At 41.8% G+C, this 20,869-nt stretch overlaps 1 protein-coding gene across 1 annotated transcript in view; it reads right to left on the reverse strand.

The window, feature by feature from the left end:
- Positions 1 to 20,869, reverse strand: part of UST (uronyl 2-sulfotransferase) — a 324,841-nt gene that overhangs the window by 117,353 nt on the left and 186,619 nt on the right. Inside the window, exon 4 of the mRNA XM_017505760.2 lies at positions 9,784 to 9,863. Within this exon, the coding sequence (XP_017361249.1) occupies positions 9,784 to 9,863 (80 nt within the window). The remainder of the gene's footprint in view (positions 1 to 9,783; positions 9,864 to 20,869) is intronic.

A 20,869-nucleotide genomic window follows, 5' to 3' on the forward strand; every position in this document is an offset into this window, starting at 1 on the left:
ATCCTTGAGGAGTCCGGGGAGAGTGCCCCAGTCTCTGGGCAGAAGTCATGCTCTGGTGACCTTCTGAGGGGCCTGCAGACTTTTCTAGCCCTATGATCTTGTGACCTTCTGAGGAATGTGCCTGGACATTCTGTCAGGGGTCAGAAAGAGGTAAGAGAAAACTGACGGGACCCCACTCCTGCCTCTCTCCAGCTGGCAGACTGTGTTCACCTTTCAAAACCCAGCCTGCAGTCACATCACATGCCTCAGCAATTAATGCCCAACTGAGGGTCCATGCCTCCTTCCTCTATACCCCAGGCCCTCTCTCCTGCACTGTGTGGAGATGTCTGCCTCTCCCATCAGACTATGGGCCTCCTGCAGTCAGGAGCAATACCCTGTAGCTCACTGTGTGGCACACAGTAGGTGCTCAACAAATGATGACCGAATGAAGAAATGAACATCTGAGTGTGTGCCTCTCAGTCGTTAACGTTTCTTCCCATATCATGGGCTCTATTGTCAGAGGAAAGGCATAACAATCCACCCATCCTTTTTGTGTAGGAATTCATATAATGTGGTCCCTAGTTTATCAGCATTTTTAAAAAGAATCTTCAGAGAGAAGAATCCAAAGGAATGACTGTAAGATAGTGGAATTTCAGGCACCAGGACACATGAATGATATGCTGGAGCCTGTAAATGCTACCACACTAGAGCGCACACCGCTCATGGGAAATGTTAGCCTTGCAGTGTGAATCTTGTTAGTAGTCAGAAATACACATTCATGCAACTGGATGAACAATTAACTGGAGTCCCAGGAGTTAGCTGCGCCAAGCACCGGCTCACTACTGTACACAGCCCAGATTTATCACCCCTTTAAAATTAAATTGGGTTTCATATCTATGATAAACAGCAACCAAAGTAATAAAGCTAGGGACTAGGAAAACAAGACTTGCATACCAAATATGCACCTAATCAGACCCTCAAAATTGCTTCATGCTTTTAAAAACCTCAGTTGTTCTATGCTCATGTAAAGAACGACTGCTAGCGCTAGTTAGCAGAACTGCCCAATCGTGTGAATCCACGCACAGCCATCAGGAGATGGTTCTCCGCCTCACAACTGCCATCTTTGATCAATGGCAAGAGAAGTAAGGACTGGCATGTCTTGATGAGCATGGAAGACTTGCTCTTGTTTGCACATTGCAACCCAATGCAAGATTTCCAGAATAATTTTCCAAAATGGAAGTTTAAAGTGGCTTAAGAATTTATTGTCAAGTATCAGATAATATAGTAGCCTCTCTCTAGAAGTTTCTAACTATGAGAAAGAGGTGGTTGGTATGTATCTTCCCCTTTGCAGAAGGCAATAATGGTTGCAGGCTGCCAGCCCTCTGTACACACAGCTCCCACCATATTGAGAAAACCTGGGGTGATATGCCAGTTATACAGAAGAAGCCAGAATACCACCATGCTACCACCAGGGACCAGAGCATAGCACGTGTGCTAGTATCTGATCAGGGAAGCAAATTTTCCAACCCTCATTCCATCCTCTTTAAAACTTGGGCCAGAATTCATGGCTACCATTTATAAAGTCCTCGAGTCACCTGAACTTCTTGCTCCCTCATGATTTCATTCTGGGGGCGAGAATGATTTGTATCCTAGCATCCCATAGAGTGAAACACCCTGCCTTATATTTAAAAGCCTTGAGAGAAGATTCCACAACTTCCTTGTGAAGTCCATTTATCAGCTGAAAAGTCTTTCTCATACCCAGCCAATATTTAAAATTTTCCCTTTATGCACATTTCCTTTTGTTTGAACCATTTGACACAAAGAGTTTGTGTCTCCTATGCTTTTACAACGCTTAGCCTTTTCAACTTCAATTTTAATTCTTTTAACTTTTTGTTGTTTCATTCAAAAAATCCTTTGGCTTTTATCTTAAGACTTATTTCCCTTCATTTTATAATCTATAGGTCTAATTTGATCTTTATGGAGCTCTAAAAAATGGTGGTGACTACTTCTGATCGCAGTTTCTCAGTAGTACACACATTAGAAAGTAGAAGAGTGAGGCCATGTTTTGCTTTTTTTTGTTCAACAACACACCCGTTTGTCCTTCAGTCACCACAATTATTCCTGCATCTTTGGAGCTCTCTTCTAAGTCATCCCGAAATGGCAGGCATTACCAATTTCTTTGACATTTGTCCCCAGATCCTATTCACTGACTCTGTAGTCACTCCTGCAGGCTTCCTTTGGACTCTGCAGATGTGTCATATTTTTACTTACCGTGATGAGAAGATGAAGATTCGCAGCAGGGCATAATTCTGTAGGAACTGTAACTGCCTGGTTCTCATTCTGAGAGGTATTTCCAAACACCTCATTCTGAGCATTTTCATCAACAACTGTCCCACTCTGCTACCTCAATCAATCAATCAACCCATCAATAATATTAGTCACTTCTTCAATAACTACACAAAACACCTGGGTGAAAATTTTGTTCTGTTTTGTTTTTTTTTGAGATGGAGTCTCATTCCCGTTGTCCAGGCCGGAGTGCAGTGGCGTAATCTTGGCTCACTGCAACCTCCACCTCCCAAGTTCAAGTGATTTCCCCTTCCTCGGCCTCCTGAGGAGCTGGGATTACAGGCGTGCACCACCATGCCTGGCTAATTTTTTTGTATTTTTAGTAGAGACAGAGTTTCACCATGTTGGCCAGACTGGTCTTGAACTCCTGACCTGGTGATCCACCAGCCTTGGCCTCCCAAAGTGCTGGGATTATAGGAGTGAGCCACCACGCCCAGTCTGGGTGAAAATTTTAGGCATATTTTCATCAAAATTTGAAAGGCATTCTTCCTGAGGTAACAATTATTGCACATGTTAAATCAAGACTTAAGACCAGAATTATCCTGGAGAACTAAGACTATTTTGTACTCCTGTTACAGTAGAGATTACTGTCATTGGAATCCATTTTTGAAAGTATATCTTGTTCTTTTAAGAAATTCTGGTAAAATACATATTTACCCCTTTCATCATTTTAAAGTGTACAATTCAGTGGTATTAAAACATTCACATTGTTGTGAAATCATCATCACCCCCCATCTCCAGAGCATTTTCATCAGCACAAACTGAAACTCTGTTTATTCAACAAAAAAATCCCTTTTTCTGCTCTCCCCTCCCCTGGTAACCACCATTCTGCCAAAAGCCTATCCCTTTTTTAGCACCTGGCTTAGAAATAGAAGTTATCTTTGTGCTGCTATCTACATTAAAGGGTGAAAAGTACCATAGGCAGAGACACAGGGCTTTGATCCTTGTCAGTGAGGGAGGAAGACACTTTCAAGTGAGAGAAAGGCCATCATGGAAAAGGACAGGACCGTTTGGGGGCAGAGTAAGGAATGGCTGGGGTGGGGAGGAGTAGTAGAGCTGACTGTTTTTTTGGGAGGGAGTTTCACACTTGTTGCCCAGGCTGGAGTGCAGTGGCGCGATCCCTGCTGACTGCAACATCTGCCTCCCAGGTGCAAGCGGCTCTCCTGCCTCAGTCTCCCAAGTAGTTGGGATTACAGGTGCCCACCCCAATACCTGGCTAATTTTTCTATTTTTAGTAGTGACAGTGTTTCGCCATGTTGGCCAGGCTGGTCTTGAACTCCTGACCTCAAGTGATCTGCCCACCTCAGCCTCCCAAAGTGCTGGGATTACAGGTGTGAGCCACTGTGCTGGGCCAAGCTGGCTGTGAAAGGGTTCTTTCCTGGAGCCCGTCACAGTAAAAAGAGCCTCTGGGAAGTCACTGATGTCCAGTGGGGGCCAGCATGGCAGGGAGGTCTGGCCTCTGTCCTCACACCCCCTGCAGTGGGCACTTCCATCTCCCCTGCCCAGGACTGGACCCCTCACCCCTACCACTGCCCATCACAAAACACAAGCAGAGGAGACAGCTGTGCTCTGCTCTCCAGTCTGTCCCAAGGCAGGAGAGATGGAAACATTTGCTGTGAGAAGCTGAGACAAATGGGGAAGGAGGTGGGTGGTTGGGTAAGGGCTCCTACTCGGAGAGGAAAATAAATTGACAGGGCATAAAATAAACAGTAAGGAATAATCAGGAAATGAGGTGGGCCGAGGGGAAGTCCAGATTATACTCGTCCCTGATGGGCCAACACAGCTGGTGGCCCATGCAGCAGCAGAGATCCACTCCCCATAGAGAGAAAAGCAGACTCACAAGATATAAAGTGCCATTTTAGGAAGACGAGCCTGGCCAGGGTTCACATAGGGAAAACCCAGAGAAAACTCGCCCTTGTATATGGAACTCCTGTGCTGTGTTTAAGGAGGCAGAGACGGTGTTAACTGCTAATACTAATTTTTAATTTGGTGTTTTCTTCAAGAGTTTGCAGTGTCTGTCACATGATAAGAGATTTGAAAGGGCACAGGATTGAAATGGATCACTTGGCTAAGAAGAATAAAAAACAAAGTCAACATTTACAAATAAGAGGTGGAAATCAAATTGACTTGTGAAATTAGCAAAGTCTGATTTGTTTTGTTAAATGATGCCATCAGAGGGCAGAGTTTGTTCACAAAAGTTGGTATGAAAAACACTGCTCACATCAGTACTTGAGACTTCCCTTGCAGGGAAGAGAAAAGGTGTCCGATATGCACTCCCTTGCATGTCGCACCACGCTGCTTTTCTGGTGATTGACTTATTTTCACATTTTTGTCTGTTTGTTTTTGCAAGTGACTGTTGGCACTGGAGCCAACATCTCAGATACATGAGAAAACAGAAGTGGATGCAAAGGAAGCAAGGGGTCATGGGAGAGAAAGAAAGAATGACATGTAAAAAGGTTAAGGGAAGTGGTGGCTTGATATTATGTAGCTAATGGTGTTTCTTATAATGCATTTAGACTATTTTGATAACATCGGGTTCTGAGGCAAAACTTCTTAAGGTTTTCCCTGCAAAAGCACATTTGGAAGAGTGAGGGGCATTGTGGATTGCAAAAATATTTATACTCCCCCAAAACATAAAAGCGTAGAAAACAAATAAGATTGGGGGCAGGGGATAGACAAATTTGAATTGCAGTCTGTCACAAGGCTTTCTAGTGTGTAGATCTAAGATAGATTTGGAGGGATGCTGTTGATGATGGAACGCTGATCTTTTTCAGAAATTGCTTCCTAAAGTTACTCTGAAGACTGGAAAAAGATACATGCAACCATAGTGTGCAAATACTGAAAACCCTCCTGAAACATCCTAACAAAGACAAGCATCTTTTAGGCTAATGTAGTTTTGACTCAATTCTCCAGATAGTCCAGGTGAAAAACATTCGTCTGGCTTGAATTTCCAGGGAGATCCAAAACTGTGTGAAAGAGCAACCCAATGTGAAACTCAGGAGTCCACACCAAAGCCTGAGATCTCATAGAGCTAGTTGTGTGTAAGTCCCCGGGCGGGAAACCTTCCCTGAGGCAAAACACCTGATTGGTCTGAACCAATTACTTCCCATCTTTGGATTCATAAAACTAGATATAGTCAAATGGTTCCTTCTAACTCTAAAAAAAGAAAAAGAAGAAACAGGACAAGAAGACTATATGGTGAAAAAACAAAGTAGGTCAGCTATAGAAACACCAAGTGCTCACAGGATAGCATTTTACATGACTCAAGAGTGTCTAAATTTCAAGGTAAAAATGCCATCTTTAACGGGATTGAAAAAAAGAAAGGGCAATTAGTTATGGTATAATGCCATACCCTTCAAAAGTTCTGAGCATTTGTGTGCAAAAAAAAGTACAGGGAGAGAGGCCTGACTTTCATGCTTAAAAGTCCGCTTGCCAGCAAGTATCATGCAGCATGTTAACGATGTGCAAAGGATTGGAAATACCAACAAAGAATATTAGGTTACAGTATCAATTCTTCTCATGGGAACCTCATTATCCTGAAACAAGCAATACCTCTGTCAGCAGTTATAAGAGTAGGTTTCTTAAGATCAGCTTCATTATCTTTATATCTTATCATTCAAAATACATCTAAAAATTATTTTTTTAATGTATGTTACAGTCCTTGGCTGGGCGCAGTGGCTCATGCCTGTAATCCCAACACTTGGGAGGCTGAGGTGGGCAGATCAGTTGAGGCCAGGAGTTTGAAGCCAGCCTGGCCAACATGGTGAAACCCTGTCTCCACTAAAAATAGAAAAATTAGCTAAGTGTGGTGATGCATGCATGTACTCCCAGCTACTCGGGAGGCTGAGGCAGGAGAATAACTTGAATCCGGGAGGCAGAGGTTGTAGTGAGCCGAGATCGTGCCACTGTGCTCCAGCCTGGGCAACAGAGTAAGACCCTGTCTTAAAAAAAAAAAAAAAAAAAAAAGACTAAAAAGTATGTCAAAGGCCTCTTAACAAGTCCCAACTTAGTTGTTTTTCTCTGTCAATTGCATATTGATGGAGAAATTTTCCTTAAATAAAGCGATTCCCTTAAAGAAGGAAAAGCTGATTTTTAATGTCCCATGATTTGTGAGTGAAACAATCATAGTCTTGTCATATATTAAAGTTCAACTGATCATTCTCTTCATTTTTATGGAAGTCTGGTAGCTAAGGGCTTAGGCCCTGGTCTGTGGATGTGAAGAGAGGAAGTTGCTCCTCTGGAGTCAGTTTTGGCTTTCTATTGAAAGCAGCAGAGCTGGTCAGGCAGTCTCTTGTTATTTCTGCCTAAAGCTCTGACTGCTGTTCCAGTCCTGCCATGTCCATCCTGGGCTGCACTCCACTCCACACTGCCCTTCTGCTGGTCGCTGTGCTGGGAAGAGCACAGCCGCTCACTTGTCTAAAGCTGACCCATCGCTCACATCCCCACAGAAACACCTTCCCCAAGTCCTTGTCCCTCAGGGAGGTTCCTGCCTCCCACTTCCCCTAGGAGAAGCCCTGTGACCACCTTCTCCTTACATCCATCACACTTTAATATAAGAACTTAGAGTTTCCCAAAGGCAAGAGAAACATTTATTGTTGACTACAGAAGTCCAGTTCTCATGTAGTGTACAGAAGAAAGAGCTCCATAGATATGCATTTAATTGAGCAAAATGAAACTGAGGGAGAAGCAGAGCCCAGCCCTGCCCTCAAGGTGTTGTCATAGAAACCGAGTCAGAAACTGGGCAGTGGGCTCAGCCTGAGACGTCTAGAGAATTGCCTTTTTAAGTGCCCCTTTGAATGTATATAGCATCTGATATAGTTTGGCTCTGTGTCCTCACCCAGATCTCATCTTGAATTGTACTCCTGTAATTTCCATGTGTTGTAGGAGGGACCCAGGGGGAGATAATTTGACTCATGGGGGTGGTTTCCCCCCTACTGTTCTTGTGGTAATAAGTTTCATGAGATCTGACGGTTTTATCAGGGGTTTCCGCTTTTGCATCTTCCTCATTTTCTCTTGCTGCCACCATGTAAGAAGTGCCTTTCACCTCCTGCCATGACTCAGGCCTCCCCAGCCATGTGGAACTATAAGCCCAGTTAAAACCTCTTTTTCTTCCCAGTCTCGGATACGTCTTTATCAGCAGCATGAAAACAGACCAATACAGCACCCTTCTCTCACAAGGCCTTTCCTTCACAGGTTCAGAGCATCCCTATATGGTAGGGATGACAGAGCTTTCCCTGTTTTACAGATGGAAAATAGAAAAATGGAGACCGGCAAGAGGCTGAATGGCTTCCAAGAATCATGACCAGTGGGGAGGCCAGTTCTGACACCAGAGGTCCTGACAGCCAGGCCAGCACTGTTTTCTGTAGACATGGCATCTTCTAAAAGGCATTTATCATTTTTTTTCTTTCAGAATTAAGGCAATGAAGACTAAGCTCCTATACACGTGTTTGATGGCAGAGGCCATAACAGAATATGGCCACCATGTTGTGCTCTGCCAACCCAATTAAGATACTGGCCACGGCTTCTAACTTGTGTTTCATACTGTTCAGAGATAATTATTTAAAATTTGTGGCCCTGCAATCTGTTTGGTTGTAAAGCTTTGACCTATGAAGCGAGAAGTGTTCATGAATGAGGTTTGAGTACGTCAGGGGTGACTTAGAAGGAAACACGCTAGAACAGCAAGAATCAGAGAAGCAGCGCTTCTCTCTTTGCAAGTCATAAAACACAATGCCTGAAAGAGCTAACAAGCCTTGTTATCTAATCATGTCTAATAATATGCTTGTGGCCTTCTAGAATTAAGAGGCAGGGCACACACCTCAGACAATACAGTAACAAGCCACTTTATAAATGTAGTTGAAAACACACTCCTAGCTGCCCAGCACCTGGCTCTGGGTCACTGCAGAAAATTTGCAGGTGTCCTGTTACCATCCCAGGGAAATCTGGTTATCAGGAAGGCCCAGGAAACTTCAGGGAACACTTGCTTTGAAAGATAAGGCAGCAACTCCTTTTTTCTGCTTAATTACTTGCTTTACTGAACTTCATTCTTTGCACTTAATTTGCGCAGGACCTGCTGCACAGCAGGGAAGTCCTTGCAGGGCTGAGATCTTCTTCCAGCCAGGTGGGTGGTCAGGCACCCTGGACCAGGGCAGCAGCTCCTCCAGAGCCAGCCTCCCTCATGCCTGCAGGAGCCACTAGGTCGGCACTAACTCACAGATGTTGCGTGCTGCTCTGGGACCTTCGGTGCTCTTGGGTGGACCTGCAAGGCACTGTTATCCCCATGTTAAGATGACAGAAGTGCTGTCATATGGCCGACAAGGGAGGCTGGGGGGTTCCAAGGCTGGTCCCCAGTAGATCTCTGCCTCTGGAACCAGTGATCTGTCTGCCATTAGACAGCAGCTGTGAGTGCAGACTTGGGCCAGCACAAGGAGAGCGGGACACTAAAGGCCATCAGCTCAGGATTGAGGCACAGTGACAGTCAATCTATGCTAATGGACCACTGGGGAAGAGAATACTCAGAACTTGAAGCTAGTAATTTAACAATAGAGAGTCTAAAAACCTAAATGTGAAAATTTGTATTGTTATCAGAAGACCACAGCTGCTGGGGAAAAAAAACCTCAGGATTCTAAATACCTCCCTAGCATCAAACATGCAAGGCTTAGAAAATCAAACGGTATACAGTCACGCATTGCTTAAGGTCAGGGATACATTCTGAGAAATGCATCATGAGGCGATTTCGTGGTTGTGCAAGCATCACAGAGTGTGAGTACACAAACCTTGATGGAGTAAGCCTATTGCACATCCATGCTGTATAGTATAGCTCATCACTTCTGGGCTACAAACCTGGACAGCACGTGACTATACTGAATACTGGAAGCAACTGTGACACAATAACAAGCATTTGTGTACCTAAACACAGAAAAGATATGGTAAAAATACCATAATATAATCTTATGGATTAATATGTATATGAGGTCTGTCATTGACCAAAATGTCATGATGTGGCACATGACTGTGTTAAAAAGATAGACAGAGGCTGGTACTAGCTCTTTGGATCCTAGAAATTACTCATTACTCTACCACTAAATTATTCCCAGAGTTCTGTGCAGGTTCAAATTGTATACAAATGTGCAATAAAATATTTATGCTAAAATACTCATCTCCTGCCTTCTTATTTGTTTCAATACAAAATCTGATTCCTTTTTAAAAAAGAGTTATTAGGTCAAATGGCTTCTCATTAAAAAATAATTCCAAGTTTTTGTAAGATTTAAGACAGTAGTCCAGGAAGAAATGAAGTTTCTGTTCAAATATTTCAAATTCTGATCCATCCGTAGCAAAAATAAATGGATTAAAAATGTCTGTTCAAGGGCAATTGTACTACCTTGTAAATAAAGGTGGATTTCTAAAGTAATTGTTCATTAGAAGAAAATGAAAGAACCATTAAACTGGAAAATGTCTTACCTTGAGAAGTTGAGGAAATGAACATGTCGAGTGAATAAATAGGGCTGTTCGGCAGTACTTATATTTTTAATCAGTTCCATCTATTAAAAAAAGTACAGAATTAGCACATATAGGATCTGATTTACCAAGCCACATTAAGTTAAAGGTTATCTATCTGACTCTTTTTATTCCCACTTATTACGGCTGGACCAGGGCCAAACAGCTGGGCTTTGTGCAACATTTATGAAGTTTTACATAAGGCTCCTTAGTGAATAAAACAGTACTATCCAAACTGATAGTCCTGTGCCTCATTTAGTTGATTGTTACCATGAAAGCATTTCGGCTGGAGAAATCAGTGTGTTGCTGCACTAAAATGTAAATAAAAGAATGCCTTCTGTCCCCTCCTTTAGAGTCAAATCAAGGAAAGAGGTTAGCCATTTTCTTATTCTATAATGATATTATTGGGATCTACAAAAATATTGAAACAGGTGCTGCAGAATTTAAAAATGGGAATAAAATGAGGTACTACTTCATTATTGTTCTCCTTGTCTATAAAATTTATAAAGAAAATATTTTATAGGAAACACATTAAACCCCCAAATGTCTTGGTTTGTGGTGGGTGGTCATCTGAATTATTTATTTGCAGTTATCGGCAAAGCAAAAAGCAGTTTATATTCATATAAACTAACTTCTTTGGCCTTCTGGAACATGTCATGATACAGAAGATATTTAGTAAAATCTGTTAGAAATTCCAAGCATTCTTATGACTCCCTAACTTCCTGAACTTCTCTTTCCCCAGTTTTTCTAATTGGCCCCACCAAAACGCACACACGGTGGAATTTTTAAAAAGCACATGGCAGCTTGCTACTTTGGATGAATGTCAGAAGTGCAGGATTTCATGTTTTATGAAACAGTTCAAGTTGAAAAACTGGAAACAAAACTAGTCATTCACATGTTAACCGCAGTAGCAACAAGAACAATAAAGAGTCTGGAACCCCAGGCTTGTCTCAAGCATGACAGAAAACCCAAGCCTGCCTTGTTCCTTCATGTCTAACACAGGGCTGACACATATATAAGTGCTCGATAAATATTTGTTCAATGAATTAACTCCAACTAGCACACGCTTTATAGATTATTATGCTAGGATCTCAGTGTGTAAACCTTGTAATTAGATATTGGAGCTCACAACGATTGAAGGAATGAAATTGAATTTTAAAGGTAAATGACTCGCAGTTCATAAACCCTGTGCTTCTGTTAGTCAGTGGCAGGTATGTGTGAATAATGGTCTGTCTGTCCTCCAGCTTCAGAATAAAAGGAAATTGAATCCTGCCTCTTTATCTACTGTTTATCCTCAACCACCACCTGCAAGTGCTTGTTTTTGGTAGTAAAACTTCCTGCATGGTCACATTGTTAATTTTGACTTTTGATGGATTTACTAATAGAATTACTGATTTAGAGACATACCCATAGGTAATTTATTCCTGAGGGTGCCTGCTTGGAAAAATAACTCTTGGTTGTGTGTATGTTTAATGTAAAGACCATTAATGCTTTCATCTCTAGATTATTTTATTTAGATATTTCTCTGCACACAGAAGAGTCATACAAGAAAACCCCCTAGTCCTGTACAAGAAAACTGAAGAATAGGTCAGAAGGAAAAACATTTTCTTCACATATTCAACATTATATTACATTCTCTAAACACATGTCAGTGTGTTAAATTTAATGGAAGAATAGTAGTAGTTAGATTTTGAGAACAGTGTCATAATAGTCATAAAGCTGTCTATTTCATAAGGAAGAAATGGATTAGCAGTGACAATGTATAACTCTCTCTAGACGTATCTTTAAACATAGAATGAAGTTACTAATGCTCATGTTTATTGCATTAGCACAGTGAAGGCAGAGGGTACATTTTGGCTCTCAGTGGTTTTATCTTTTCAAGTGCTAAGACTTTCCTTGTTTCTGGTGACAAGCAGTCATCTTCTGAACTTGTTGGTGCCATCACTTGAGGTCTCTCACCTGGTCCTCCCGCCATGGCCAGCAGCCTGCCTCTTTCCTTGCCTTAATCTTATTTGCAGGAGTGTCATCGGGGGTGACAATGGCACCACCTAAAATCACCACCGAGACCACCTCTCCTTTCCCGGGCTCATGCATGACCATTCCCGGCCTTTATTCTGATTCCATGGCATAAATTCACTCATCATTCATCCAGTACTTATTAGACACTGCAGATAAATACAGGAATAAGGTGGGTGGGAAGACACATGAAGAAGACAATGGAGTATGTCCTAACACTGCCCTCCAATCCACCATGGCCACAAACACACTTAATCCTCACCCGTCTTTACTCTATCCAGCCTCATCTGTCTCTGGATGCTCTGGTTCAGGTTAATGGTGCTCAGCATGCTCCCACCTGTGATGAAGCTCTTTCCTGGACTTCCACATTCAATTGCGTGTTGAGCCATGTGAATTCTACCTGCACTATTTACCTCAACTGGCTCTCAGGACCACACATGCTGTGGTCAGCTAAATGAGAGCCCTCCTTGTTCCTTCCTCACACCAAAGTCTGATGAAGTCCAAGCTCAGGTTTAAGTCCTCTCTTCTACAATGTTCTTCTGCTACTCCTTGTGTGTCTAAATATGAATCACTCTTTACCTCTGGCTAAAACATCTACCACTTCCAAGTAGCCTTCCTGGATAGCCCTTTTCATTCAACATCCATTGATCTCCCCTCTGTGTCAGGCAATGTACAGCTCGGGGTTATGGCTATGGAGATGATGGGTTTGGTCCTTGCTGTCAGGAAGCTCAGAGTCTTGTGGGTGAGGTGGACTATGAGGCAGGAACAATCATGTGAAAACTGCCATGAGGTAGATGGTAGATAAGTGAGGTACCTCTTTCTACCTTCAGATGGGGAGGTAATGCTTCCCCAAGGAGGTGTTCCTGAGTGGTCTGAAAGGGCCTAGAGGAGTTAACCCAGAAAGAAAGGAATTCATGGCATTGCAAAAAATCAAGAGCAGATACAAAAGGCGAAACATAAAATGACATGACACCAAGAAACTGCAGGAGTTCAGTGTGCCGGAGGTGTTCAGTGATCTGAGATGGGCTCAGCAAAGTAGCAGGTGAGACTAGAGAATCAGGTAAGAGCTGGATAATTGAGGGAAGTGCAGATCACAGCAGGACTTCTGACATTTATCCTATGGGTGATCACTAGCCAGAAAAGATTCTTTTTTCCAGATCTGAGGGCAGGGTGAAGAATGTGAAGAAGGGTGAGGATTAGATACAGAAGCTCAGCTAGGAAGACTGGGCAATAATCCCAACAGTAAATGACAATGGCACGAACTGAGGTGATGGTTTTCAGTATGGTCCCAGACCTGCAGCATCAGCATCACCTGGTACTTGTTAGAAATGCAAATTCTCATGCTCCACCCCAGACCTTCTGAATTACAAGGAACTCTGGGGGAAGGGGTTCCAGCAGTCTGTGCTTTGCCAAGCCTTCCAAGGTATGCTAAGGCCCAAAAGTGTGAGAACCACTGAACTAAGTCAATATAAGTAAGACAGATGGGGAGGTTCCAAGAAGGTTAAAGAGGTGACCACCTGGCAGGGGGAGTGGCCGAGAGAGCTTCCTTCCCAGATTCCTAGCTAGAACAACTGAACACGTGACGGCATCCGTTTGTGGAGATGGGCAATGCTGGGGAGGAACAAATTTGGCTGCAAACAAGGGAGGAAATGGGCTTGGTTTTGAACATGACCTTCCACAGCACTCTTATCTGAAAATTTTTCAGGATATGCACTTCCTACATTACATTGAAGTTGAGTTTGTGCATGAGGTTTGAGGTGGAATGTAACTTCTGTGAGGGCTGGGGGCAGGCTTTATCCCCTAGAAAGCCTACTCAAGCTACCTGCACAGAACATACACCCCATAAATATTTATGAAGATATCATCTTTAGAAATCCTTTTTCGAGTTAAGAAATGTATAGTTAGCTGAAGACAGAATTACCTAGCATTCAGACTATGAATTTAGCCTTTTTGAGACAGACCCATGTGTTCATTATCCTGGTGTTGCATGGAGCAAACAGTCGTACCATCATAATACCCAGGACATAACACCACTAAACAGACTCCCATTTTTTGAGTGCACCAAGGTGCTCTTTATACACATGCTGTCATTTAATCCTCACAAAAACACCATGGATAATAATATTAATAATAATAATTATTATTATTATTGAGACAGACTTGCCCAGGCTGGAGTGCAATGGCGCGATCTTGGCTCACTGCAACCTCTGCCTCCTGATTCAAGCGATTCTCCCCCCTCAGCCTCCTGAGTACCTGGGATTATAGGTGCCTGCCACCATGCCCAGCTAATTTTTGTATTTTTAGTAGATATGGGGTTTCACCATGTTGATCAGGCTGGTCTTGAACTCCTGACCTCAGGTGATTCACCCGCCTTGGCCTCCCAAAGTCTTGGAATTACAGGCATGAGCCACCAGGCCTGGCCATGGATAAGTATTATTATTTCTACTGTATAGGTTAAGAAACTGAGGCATGAAAGGCTGCATTAGTTGCTTTAAGTCTCATCCAGATAAAGAGGTAAAGCCAGGATTGAAATCCAAGTTTTTCCAATCCCTAAACACTATTTTTTTTTTTTTTTAATGAACTGGTTGCAATCTACTCACCATTCCCACCGAAGTTTGATGCATATATAACCTTTTAAAATGGAAGGAACAGGTTGGTTAGCACAAAACTCTGGAGAACAAAGAGAGTTTATGGAATAAATTTTCTACTTTTCTTGTGATGTGCTGAAAATTTTAAAGAAAGTTCTAACAGATGAAAGAGCATTAAGAAATAATACAAAAATAAAAGTTTTAGAATGCCAGAGATAATACTTTTTAATTCTAGGTGGGAAAATGGAGTATATCGTAACAAGAACAGGATGTTAATTTTTGATACTAAGAAAGATAACTATGTAATGGAAGATATCTAAAAGAAAAAAAATCAGATCACAGTGTATCAGGAAGCAGTTTCTAATCTTTTGCTTTCAACCTGACTGGCTGAGATGGTAGAGCAGAAGGCCTTTACCCGCAGTTCTACCAACAGTCAGACTTTGCTCCTGACTTCTTTGGCAAATACTTGAGAGCAGAGATGGTATCTAGGCCCATGTGGTTCAAAGAGTGAATTCTGTGTCACTCATGAACACCTAAATGTCCTATAATTTTGCAAAGCATTTTAAAGAACTTGTTTTTAATATATCAAAACAAAATAAAGAGTAGCTCAGAGGAGGATCCTTGGCCCTTGAACCTCAGAGGCCAGGAGGATGGCTGGAGGCTCCGGCGACCCTTCCCTCTTTCCGCAGTATGGGGTAGCTCTGGTAAGCTGGAAGCAGGATGGCCTGCAGGAAGCCGTCAGGGCCACACATGCCTGCAATGAAGAAGTCCACCAGGGGGAGCAATGACATGATCGAGGCAAAGAGCCTGGGTCTGAATTACAGAGAAAATCAATGTCATGGCTGCAACGGGAAGGAAAGGAGAAACTTATTTTATCTTTTCAGGCCTTGCTTTTCCCTTTTTTTTTCTACCAAGTTTCTATTAGCTGACTCAGTTTCTGTCTGTAGGGCTCCAAGACTAGACGTCTGCAGGGCTGTGTGAGCTGATCCCTGTGGCGTGGAAAGGGACCAGGTTCCTCTCTTTGGTTTGATTCCAAGGTCCAGGTGGAGCACCTCACATGCCTGTGGACACTGTCCCCACTTCTATAAAATCGGGAAGAGCTGAGGGTCATTCTAAGAGAGGCTTTTCCAAAACCTGTCAAGCAAGAGAAAGGTTCCCAGGATAAATACAGAGGCTCCTGCGGAGACACTTTAAAACTGCCGGGACGCATGGAGTCTTCAGGGGTTTCAGAGACTCTCAGGTGAGAGCGGGATTTTCCTAGGTTAGTGAAGGATTCGTTTCAATATAGGAAAACTTTCTAATAATTAGAGGCTTTCGCGCAATGATTTCTCGCTAGAGCTGTGCGTGAGGACCTCTTCGGGTGTTTCCCCCCAAAATACAAATAACTTTGGCTCAACCTTTACAAGTTTCACTCTGTATTTTGCAGTGGGACCTGGATACACATATTGTGAGAAAGCTCCCCAGCAGATTTTGGTGCTTAAAATGGTTAATAACCATTTTTTATTAGCCTATGAATGCCTAGTGTTCCATTATTGGAAGACTAAGCATTCCAAGGAGTTATTTAAATCCTACTGCTCAAGGTCATCGCCAAGGTCTGATTGCAAAAATTCAAAAAATTGCAACCTCAGGCATAAATGTGTTAAAGTTTATCACTGTCTACTGAAGAAAGTTCCAACTCTTAAGCCCAGCCTTTAAAGTTCAGGATTTGACCCCCGTTTGCTTTCAAGTCTTATTCTTCCATATTATTCTTAATTTACACTATATTTTAATCAGATTCCTGTACACACTTATTCCTCCTCTAAAATGGGGTGATAACGCTTTTCTAAGAATGTTGCCTTGAGGATTAGGCATAGGGTGCATTAATATCTAGTGGGCTGTCTGGTGTTTAGTACGCACATTAATGCTAGGTCCTCAATAAATATTCATCAAAGTGAATGAACAAAAAGCAGAGAAATCTGCTTAATCTGCTTAAAAACGAATAAGGGCACCTTTTTTTTTTTTGTTTTGAGATGGAGTCTTGCTCTGTCGCCCAGGCTGGAGTGCAGTGGTGCAACCCCAGCTCACTGCAATCTCTGCCTCCTGGGTTCAAGTGATTCTCCTGCCTCAGCCTTCCAAGTAGTTGGGATTACAGGTGTGCACCACCACGCCCGGCTAATATTTGCATTTTTAGTAGAGACGGGTTTCACCATGTTGACCAGGCTGGTCTCAAACTCCTGACCTCAGAAGATCCACCTGCCTCAGCCTCCCAAAGTGCTAGGATTATAGGTGTGAGCCACGGCGCCCGGCCCACCTTGATTAAACAGAGGCCCAATAACCATGCCTTAGGGATCCCCGCAGCCTCTAGACTTTTTCAAAGTTAACATGGTTTCTTTAGGTGAGTTGGGTGTTTTTTCCCTCTAAGTCTCATTGCTTTCTAGTCACCATTCAGACTTGAAACTTGCAGTGGGCAAGAGCAGTAGGAGAGGGATGTTTAAAATATTGTAAAGAAATACGGTTTGGATCAAGAGACTAAAGCTATCTAGGGCACATGGGCATAGGATCTCTCTCTTCTCCACCCTTTACATAATACTTCAAGGTTTTTAATAGTTTGCACAGCTGTGGGATAGAGTCAGAACAGAGTGTTCATAGTGACATAGTACTCTTCACTGCTCCAACTGGTAGAAGGACATGGACTTGCCTAGTATTCCACAAACCATGAACTGGAGCTCCGCAGAATGCAAATGAGTCAGAAACATTCATAAAAAGTCCCCTGACCAATGAAGACCGCAAAGACAGAAACCTAGTTAGTTTCTTTATTTTTGTTTGCAGTTTTGTTTTAATTTTCAAAGTCTTTAAAATGCGAATAATCACTGTGAATTGATTCGTTTAGGACAAGGCATGCAACATTTACCACATTTATTGAACCATAATATTTTCTTTCTTTCAGGGTCTTAGAAGGCTAGGATTCTCAGGAACATACTGAGGGGAATGCTGATGTGATGATTTCGACAGAGCTTCTTAACTCTAGCGAAATCATAAAATCTCTTGTGGCACTTTATTAAAGAAAAAGTTTTCTGGGCTCTTCCCCAGAATCTCCAGGAGAAGGGCCATTGCAACTCCAGGTTTTAAAAGACTCTGCTGGAGATTCTGCTGTCCAGCCAGAGCAGATAAACATTGCATGATGAGAATGCCTTTTGGATTAAGGAAGGCCTACGTTCAAGGCCAAGTGCCACTGACAGTCATTATAATGTATTTGGAAATTTACAATCTGATTGTCTTAGGTGTCTCATCCATAAAACAGGGATCATACCCACTCAGTAGTATATTTTTAGGTCCAAAAAGTTCAATGAAACAGTGAAGGAAAACAATTAGCATGTAGTAGGTGCTGTAGCCAATATGTAATCCTCGGTTTCAATAGAAATAGAAATACTAAAATTATTTGCCTTCTCAGTACGCTGGTAACTTTTGCTTTTCTTTAAAAAGAATGAAATTAATTGTGGATTCTCATAGCTGTGATACGCCTGCAGCATGTGACCTTTATCGTATTTAGAGCAGTGTTTGGAAAGCTAGTGTCACATTTTAACCAAAGATGGTTGTGAGTTTTTTGGCAATCACACCCTACATCTTTTGGGGAAAAAAATGTCCTATTTTTCAAAGCTGTATATAATCTCTATTTTTCAAGAGATCATTTCAGTCAGCTTAAGAACCTGAAATCTGGATTTCGAGCATAAGTGCAGCAATGTCATCACGGGTTTGCAGTATGAGCTGTGCAAAGGTCCAACACTTGGCCATGCTCTGCTGTTGAGGCGGAGTTTTCCAAAATACGAATTTCAGAGGTATTCTATTTCTATAAGGACAGATGTAGTGGGATTTTTATAGGCGTTCTAACATTTGGTGTCTTCACGTTCCCTTTCTTTTTTAATAATCCCTTCAGTGTCTTGTTCCATTTAATAGATCTTTAAAATTTAGCTCTGTGGTGTGTGTGTGTGTGTGTGTGTGTGCGCGTGTGTGTGTGCGTGTGTGTGCATGGTGTGTGTTGAGAGCTATCCTCCAGAGAGCAATGCATGTGTGAATCTGACTGTGCCCAGAGAGGTGCCTTTTTGTATGAATGAAATGGAATAGATAATTCCAGTCCTTAGAAATGGATACTATTTCAAAGTTCATTTGTAAGTCAGTAGTTTGGAACTTGGAGCACATTTTCTCATAAAAGAAATGTTCTACATGGTGGATAAAGTCCCAGGCCAGCCCACAAGAGTCTGTTAACTCATACTGCACCTGAAGCGGAACTGTTATTAACTCTAGAGGACAATGATTCTATGGGAACAAATTTTCAGAATTCCACTGTTTATGGGTGAGAACAACTGACTAAAATTTCCACTTGTCTTCTAAACCATTTCCCCGTCATTCCTCTAATAAATTACCAAAAGAGCTCTTCATGCCACAAATTATTTCTTGAATGTATTATATTAAAATCATATTTTTTCTGTTTTATGCACATTGAAACTTTAATAAAAGCAACACATGGACCAAAACAAAAAAGCGAAAGTGTTTCTCTCAATGTTGTTGAACTTCAAACTGCCTTTCTTGTCATTTTATTTCCAGGCTACTCTCTCTGCAGGCCAGAGCCAGATGAACTGGCTGCAGAGAGGCAGTGGTCACTGTTATTAGTTTGTTTCTACATCAAAATTATATATTTGTTTTTTCTACCTTATCTTTACCTTTGCCACGGGCTTTTTAAACTGCCTTACGATTTAATAGAAATCTGGAATAAGGAAGTAATGAAATGCATTCTAGGTCACACTGACCACAGGAATCAGAAATGTTTCAACGGCACAATACATAGATTATGCTAGAAGTTGTACAAATATGTCACAGAATCACAGGGCTGGAAAGAACCTTAAAAGATTGTCTAGTTTATTCTCTGGCTTCCAGACAAGCCAACCATTCCAAACAGATGACAGCTAGCCTATATTTTAGAAGAGAAGGATGACTTTGTCTTTAACCCTTTCTGGATCTAACAATCTATGCATGGTTAGGAAATTACTGTTAATTTTTATTCTAAATTCTTCCATTCATAGTTACAATTGTATTTTACATTTTCATGTTTGTTCCTCAGAGGAAACAAAGAGGGTTAATCTATGTAAAATCCCACGCTGTATTTAAATACTATACTTTGTGTTCTTTCTTCTAAGCGTCCTGAACATCCCAATGTCTAATCCTTGCGTTAACGTTCGTCCTGCTCTCTGCTGGTAGTTTACACCCTCTCCTGCATTGGGAACTAAAATCTAGCACCTGTGTTTTAAGAGACATCTGGGAACTGAGCATGATTATATTTAAGTATAATTCAATAAGCAGGCTGCTAAGAGTTAGCGTCAAAAGAAAGCCAAATTTAATAATTATAATAAAACTGCAATAATGCATTTATTTATAATTTCTTTCAGGCAGTTAAAAAGGTATCACTAGCCTAATTATATTAGCTCTTCAATCAAGTTAGGTAATCAAAGAGAACCTGCCCCTATTAAACAATGATATACATAAAATTCAATATCCTTAAATGCCACCGAAGATCATTCTTTTCAACCGAGACCCTACTACGGAACCTACAAGGTATAATCTTAAAATATTTTCTGCTGATTCATAATGACTCTTTTACTATTGGTGCTGGTAATGACTATTTAAACTCAATACCGAGTGATTCTTTAAGGGAAATTTGCAATGAAGTGGGCAATTTGATCTCTGTATTATGAAAGACACAAAATAGTGGCTTTAGAACAAGTGTGGTTGGCTATGTTACTGCTGTCTTAAAACAGTTCCACTTTCCCCCAAGATAAAATGGAAATACAGAATTGGTAAATTAAGAATGAGATTCCCTCCATTTTTGAGGTTCTGAATGTCTCAAAGCTGGAGATTACGTCCAAAGAAAATGGACATGGGTGGAAATTTTTATAATGATGATCTCAACCTGGAGGTGAGCCACGTTCTTTGTTTCTTCCCCACACACAGTTACCACTCATTTGGTGGCTGTTCATCCTATGTATGTAAGGGGACAGAAGCAAGTTTCTGAGACCAGGATGACAAACTCATCTCTGTAAAATGACCATGAGACCACTCCATCTGACTTTTCTACATTAACAAAGCCCCCCCACAGAGACTATTGCCCCTACCTCTGCACAGGTTTGCAAAGTAAACATTTATAGTTTCTTGGAAGAGGACAGCACTCCCATCCTACCACCAGCATGTCCACTTGTACAGCTCAGCTATATTAGGGCAAAAGTGTTCCTGTGAAGTGGGGTGATTCTTTTCCTTCCACTGAACATTCCAAATGCTTCTCTGAAAGCCTAAGATCCTCTGAGTTCCCCATAGCAGGAACCAATACAACCCTAAAGATCCTGAACACTGGTGGGAAAATGCAGAGGACATAATATTAAAGTAAAATCTTCTGATTTTGGCAGGAGGATGTCAGCATT

This window comes from Cebus imitator, unplaced genomic scaffold, assembly GCF_001604975.1.
Source record: "Cebus imitator isolate Cc_AM_T3 unplaced genomic scaffold, Cebus_imitator-1.0 Scaffold341, whole genome shotgun sequence".
Lineage (NCBI taxonomy): Eukaryota > Metazoa > Chordata > Mammalia > Primates > Cebidae > Cebus > Cebus imitator.